The sequence below is a fragment of the Brachycentrus maculatus genome, unplaced genomic scaffold (genome assembly GCF_059751285.1).
Source record: "Brachycentrus maculatus isolate JH-2025_06_01 unplaced genomic scaffold, ASM5975128v1 h1tg000216l, whole genome shotgun sequence".
NCBI classification, from domain to species: domain Eukaryota; kingdom Metazoa; phylum Arthropoda; class Insecta; order Trichoptera; family Brachycentridae; genus Brachycentrus; species Brachycentrus maculatus.
In genome coordinates, this window is record NW_028280967.1 from 707685 (window position 1) to 714357 (window position 6673).

Sequence of the window (6673 nt, forward strand, 5' to 3'; positions counted from 1 at the left end):
AGATTTTATAAAGGAAAATAAGGTCAGCAGTGTTCCTACGGGTTTGAGTGTTTGATAATGTCTTAACCCTTATAGTGCTGAGCTTATTTTCACATATTTTGCATAAATTGCTAATTGATTTTCATCATCACTGCTTGATGAATTTGACATTTTGTAGGTAGAAATAAAAAACTTTTACTTAAAAAAAATACAAAAATCAATGTTAAATTCACAGCAAAATAATTTTAAATGGTTATTTATAAATGTTATTAACTTATTAACCTCTAAGCTGCTCGATTTCGAGTGTCAAACTTCCGTCCCGTGCTGGATTATTTTTTACATTACAATATTTTTGACAAAAAAAGCATATTTTTGCCTATTTTTTGTAGTGAAACTTTCGGATATCCATCATAGATGTTCACAGTACACAATGCACTTTACTTATTATGTTTTTATGGTGTATTTACACAAAAATATTAACATTTACGGACTCGCGGCCTAAAGTATGGCGGCTGTATAGAAGACGCGGCTGTCGTATCTGCGGAGCACGAGCCGACCGGAAGTATTCACGATAAAGTTGGCACTAAATTAAAATAATTTTAATATTTTATGACAATAAATCAAAGAGAACTAATTTATCCATGCCTCGAACCAAATTTAAGTGCAAAAAATTATCCATAGGTGTTGATATAAGTACGTAAAGTTGAAAAACGACTATGCATGTGATCCGCAGTCAACGGTACTTCTATAAAAAACGACAATAGATGCGATCTGCAGCTTACGGGTTAAAAACGTTATACATGCGCGCGCTAAGACACATCCGTACAGGTCGATACCTAAATCAAATTGCGCAATATTCGGTATTCCGACGCTCCGCACTTTATACGCATTAATAGAGTCCATCTATCGACTGTTCGCACTCTAAGGGTTAATAAGACGAAACGCATCACATATTATAGTACGTTAGATGTCAAACAGTAAACACGGCAGCAAAAGCCAGTAAACAAATGAGTGAATACAGCTAATTAAAACTATATTTAAGTAGATGTCTCATATATGAATTTGTTATAAAAAGTGTGAGTGAAACGATTAAATAATAAGTTATATGTGATTTAACAATTACAAGTGCGAACAACGCGATTTTTCGAACATTTTGACAGCAGTGATGTCATAGATATTGACATATAAATAGACGGGTGACACTTGACCGTTTACTGCATTCCATAGAAATTGCTCAAAAGTAGAAAGGTGATAAATAATAAATAATTATTCAAAAGTACCTAACTTACCTAAAATGGATCCACAGATTTACATTACTAAAGCAATAGATGCCACAAAACAATTACAAAATTGCATTATTTGTAGTGGGAAGAAATTAAGCAAAGAACAAATTAATTAACTGAATATTATGGGTGTTATCGGAGAAATGACAACGAAAATGGCAGTAGTTATGGAAAATAAAATATTAAAAGAAATAAGGACTAAAGGAAATTTAAAATTAAATAAAGATACAGGAGAAATAATGGTGATCTCACTAAAAGAAGAACAGACAACAAAAAACGATATAAAAATGAACATCAATCCAATAGAAAATGGAATCATTAATTAAAAAAATTCAAAAGACGGAAAGATTATACTAACATGTAAAAATAACGAAGCATCAGAAAAATTACAAGAAGAAATAAAAAATAAATTTTCCGAAAAATATCAAACAAATGTACCAAAAAAAAGGTTGCCATGTATTAAAATTGTGGGAGTCTCGCATAAAATGTCAAACGAAGAAACCGTTACAAATATTAAAATACAGAACGATTTCATAGAAGAACCAAAAACAATACATGTTGGAGCAGTTAGAAATAAAAAACTTTCAACAGGTGAAGAATATATAATATATCTAGAAGTCGACTTGAAAACTCATGAAGAAATGCTAAAAATGGAAAAAATCAAAATTGGATGGGAAAGGGTAAAAATATACGATGCTCTAAATGTAAAATGATGTTGCAAATGCTATGGTTTCAATCATAAAATAACAGAATGCACGAATGAAAGACAAATATGTCTGAAATGCACAAGTGTAAGTGTAATAAATTGCATAAACATTAAAAACAAGCTGAAATTAAACATAGACGCGGGACATCCAGCATGGAGTTTCAATTCGGCTGTCCAAGCTTAAAACACAGTAAGGGACATTTTTTTGTAGTACGTTTTTTTTTGCATTTTTGGACTAAGTAGAATCCAGTTTGTCCAAAAACGCAAAAAAAACGCACTGCAAAAAAAATGTCCCTTACTGTGTTTTGAGTTTGGACAGCTGAATTGCCCAGTCTACAAAAGAAAACTTGAAATGGAGAAGAAAAAAGTAAAATTTTTTAGAAAAATAATAAACTAAACCAAATAATTTATTTAAATATACAAAGCCTAATTGCACACCAAGAAGAAATACAAGTACTAATTGAACATAACTAACCGAGCATTTTAATGTTAAGTGAAACTCATGTAACAGCCAAAATTGAAGATAGTGAAGTTAGTTTTCAAGGTTATACATCAATGCGATGTGATTCAGATAGTAGACGTATAGGAGGAGTAATAATTATAATGAAAAATAATATTTCCTATGAAATTTTCAATAGAACTCAACTGGTAAGAAACTACTAGGATCTTAACAATTAGGATAAATGAAGGATACAAAAAAGGAATGTTCAGTGAAACCTCTATCTATCGTTCCTCGAATAATCGTTTTCCCGGATGTGTCGTTTAATTCTTCTATCCCGAGTTCATTTCATACAAGATGGATCGCATCGATCGTTTCTATCTACCATTTTACCGCATTCATCATTTGAATCACGCCGCACATTTGACATATTTTGTCTGTTTTTTTTGCATTCTTCTCAATTTTGTTACAATTGACGACAATATTCCAACGTGTGGTATAGAAACTATATAAAGCTTGTGTAAGATAAGATGAAGAGGAGCCGCTGCCTGTACTTTAATTTTCAGAAGCATGCACACTCTATTAAAAATTAAAAGCTTTCTACTACGCACATTCAATAACTGATGCCGAAATAATATTTGCAAAGCCCAAAATATACTATTGATTTATGGAAATAAAACAGTCAAAAACAAATGTCCATCAAGGATTATTTAGACTGCAAGAATCTTTAATATTTTTTTGGTTCTGTTAAATAAATACATTTATTTGCATCTAAAATTTATATTCTGCTTAGAATTTTAACCTAACCATTGTTATGCAGATTGGGGGGACGGTATCTTTCCTCGATTGTATCTTCTTGTGTATTGACTTCTTAATCCCGCATCCATTGGTTTCCCGCATTCATGGTTTATTTTAATAGGTCCCTTTAGAAACGATAGATAGAGGTTTCACTGTATAAGGGTTTTAAAAATGTATGATGAGATGCCTGAATGTATGCAGAATGAAAAGAGTCTGAAAGAATTTAAAAATAAATGTTTTGCTTACTGTAAGGAAATGTAAATATATATATGTAGATGTAGTAAATTAAGTGTTTATAATAGTTTATATTAGTTGTAATATAAGCAAACTTAAGAAATAATAAAAAATAAAAAATAAATAAAAATTATCATATATATATGTAAAAAAAAGTAGAATTCAATCCAATAACCTTGTTTAATTTTGGATGTATTACTAAAAAACTTGAAGTGTTAGGTTAAGTGATTTACTTTAGATTAGTACTTTACAATACTTTCCTACTCGTTTTTTTTTCCAATATCCGGCACTCTTTGATACATTTTGGTCTTTCTCATTTGAATAGGACTACATCCGCGACATGTCCGACGAGGAGTTTGAGCGTCACCGCGCGTCCCTAGCGGCCCAGCGCCTCAAGCGGCCCAAGCAGCTGGGCGGGCGGACCGCCATCCTGTGGTCCGAGATTGTGTCCCAGCAGTACCACTTCAACAGGACCGCCGTGGAAGTGCAGGCCTTGAGGCAGCTCAGCCGACAGAAGCTCATGGACTTCTATGAGGTGAGAAGGACTTACCTTATTCCGACTAATGTTATATTGGGGTATATTCACTTGCTGGCTTCCTCTAAAACAGTGGTTCTGAACCGTGTTGAAGGTACGGAACCCCACCAGTTTCATATACGTGTTCACCGAACCCTTAATTTCAAAACATAGGTATATATTAATACATTGTTCAGCAAAGATTGTGCCACGGCACACTGGTGTACCGCGGTGATAGTCTAGTTTTGTGAAAATAACACAATTGCTCCAAATTTTGTTTGCCTGTGCTCAGTTAAGTGGGCTCGAATTTCGCATTAAACATAATATGGTAAATATGTATCTACCTCCGAAATGTCTTAATTTGGCAAGTGTACCTTGAATAGAAGAAGTTTGCGGAACACTGTATTTATACATAGGTGAACAAAATTGACAAAACCATTAAAACAAATAAGAAAACCATTATAAATTGATTTTCAGATAAAAACATTATTAAAAAAATAATGTTTACTGCAAATCAGAGACCAGTGCAGAAATGCGCTGTTTTACCTAGCCAAGCGCCACTCTCATGTCATTTTCGTAACAAAGTCTGTGTTTTTTCTTCGTTTTTATATCCAGCATCCTAAAAAGGAATGCTCGCAAGATATGTTGTAACGAAAGGTATGAACATCTCCAAAATTTTCTTAGCAATAACAGGGTACGTTACCATTTGTTTACACCAAAATATTGAGACCTCCGCTGAACCCGGGGAACTGACTCACCGAACCCTTGGGGTTCCATCGAACCCAGGTTAAGAACCACTGCTCTAGAACCTCGGACACCACTCCGCCATTGGTCTCTGCATTGTGCGGCCTTTAGAGCTCCCGCAATGGAGAGATCTGTGATCTCTTTCACCTGGTCGGTCCATTGGATTGGAGATCTATCTACCTTTAGCTCTCCGACCTTCTAGGCCTCTGGTTATGACAAGCCTCTTCAGGTTGCTTGGTGGTCTACGAGTAATGTGGCCAAAGAACTGTAGATCTCGTCTTCGGCAAAGAGTCGAAAGACGACCTGTGATCCTCATCTGCTGCAAGATTGATGGGTTTGTTCTCTTTGCTGTCCATGGGATTGGCAACATTTCTGACTGATATTGGGGGTACATTCAGTTTATCACCTAATATGACTAATATGTTATATATACTAATATGACTATAGTTGCTCAGGTAATATTCTGGCTAATATTGGGGGTATATTTAGTTGCTAGTTAATATTCTGACTAATATTGGGGGTATATTCAGTTGCTCAGGTAATATTCTAACTTATATTGGGGGTGTGTTCAGTTGCTCAGGTAATATTCTGACTTATATTGGGGGTGTGTTCAGTTGCTCAGATAATATTCTGACTAATATTGGGGGTATATTTAGTTGCTAGTTAATATTCTGACTAATATTGGAAGTATATTCAGTTAGTAGCCCTGGTATGCCAGACTTCCATATTCCTTCATATAAAAAACGATAGATTTTATCTCAAATTTAGACACCTATATAATATCTCTTTATAACTCTGTGAATTCAATGAATAGCCTTCTCTTTCTTGTAAGTGAGAATTCTCAGAGCACCTATTTGTCGGCTCTCAATACTGAATTAGTGTTTTAAATTTTGCAGAAAATGATGATGATTAACTCGCTGGAGCGTCAGAAGTTGGGGGTGCACGTGATATCTAGCGCAGAGGGCGGAGCAGGGCACGCGGACACTCCGAAGGACAAGGAAATTCCTATTACCGATGAGTCCATAGAACTTCTTCCGGTACCCGAAGACCCCTCCAAGGTATGTCTAGACTATGGTTGATCTGACGAGAGAATATATAGAGAGATATCCCAGCAAAAACGGCATATTTTTAACTTAATATTTACCCGTACTACAGGGCAGAAAGTGTTGTTTTTGCATTTTGAAGAAAAAGTATTGTTTAATATTTTTTTTTAAATACACTAAATATTTTTTAAATGGAGAAAAAACATTCAAGTTTTACCTAAAAAGACCTGTTGCACAGTAAAATGTTTAATAAGTGGCTTGATATTTATTTTTTATACTTTTTATTATATTTTAAAACTTGAAAAATCAAGTTATATGACATATATGACGTTGTTGAAAGGAATAAGTGAAATGTCAACACATTGTTTGCGGGAAACGCTTAGAAGCGTCTTTTACATACTTTTAGTAGGGTGCGAGAGACACTAAAAAACATTATACAGATCAAAATTGGGTTTGTGGTTACTTGTGATTAGTAAACGACCCCAATTAGTATACTATTTATGGTCGGGGTTGATGAAAAAATGGCCCGACAACAATGTGTTAACTCTTGATCGTTTGCTAAGTTGATTGTTGACCGCATTGATCGAATACTTTGTCCAATGCAACACTAGATGCATACAGAGATAAATGAAAGAATATCTTTTAGCATAGCAAGGTTATTACATGTTTTTTATTTATTTATTCCAGGTTATCGTAATAGAAGACATATTGACTTTCAAGAGTGGGAGGTCCTTGTTCCCTCATCTGGCGCCGTTCACCAACATACCGAGAAAGGGAACTCACTGCAAGCTCTAAGCACTACGGCCAAATCGAATAGATTCCTAGCCAATTTTGTATATAGCTATGTATTTATTTAGCAAATTATGCATAATTGTATCCGCGTAAAAATTTTTGGCACAACCAACCGACTATCTTCAAACTTACCTTAATTTA

General features: G+C 34.3%; 1 protein-coding gene across 2 annotated transcripts in view; it reads left to right on the forward strand.

Moving 5' to 3' along the window:
• Positions 1-6673, forward strand: part of Ide (Insulin degrading metalloproteinase) — a 42473-nt gene extending 35800 nt beyond the window's left edge. For both annotated transcript variants that reach the window (XM_088264121.1, XM_088264122.1), the window contains exons 20-22: positions 3765-3974; positions 5594-5755; positions 6428-6673. In XM_088264121.1, coding sequence (XP_088120247.1) covers positions 3765-3974; positions 5594-5755; positions 6428-6535 — 480 coding nt within the window. In that variant the 3' untranslated portion in view covers positions 6536-6673. The remainder of the gene's footprint in view (positions 1-3764; positions 3975-5593; positions 5756-6427) is intronic.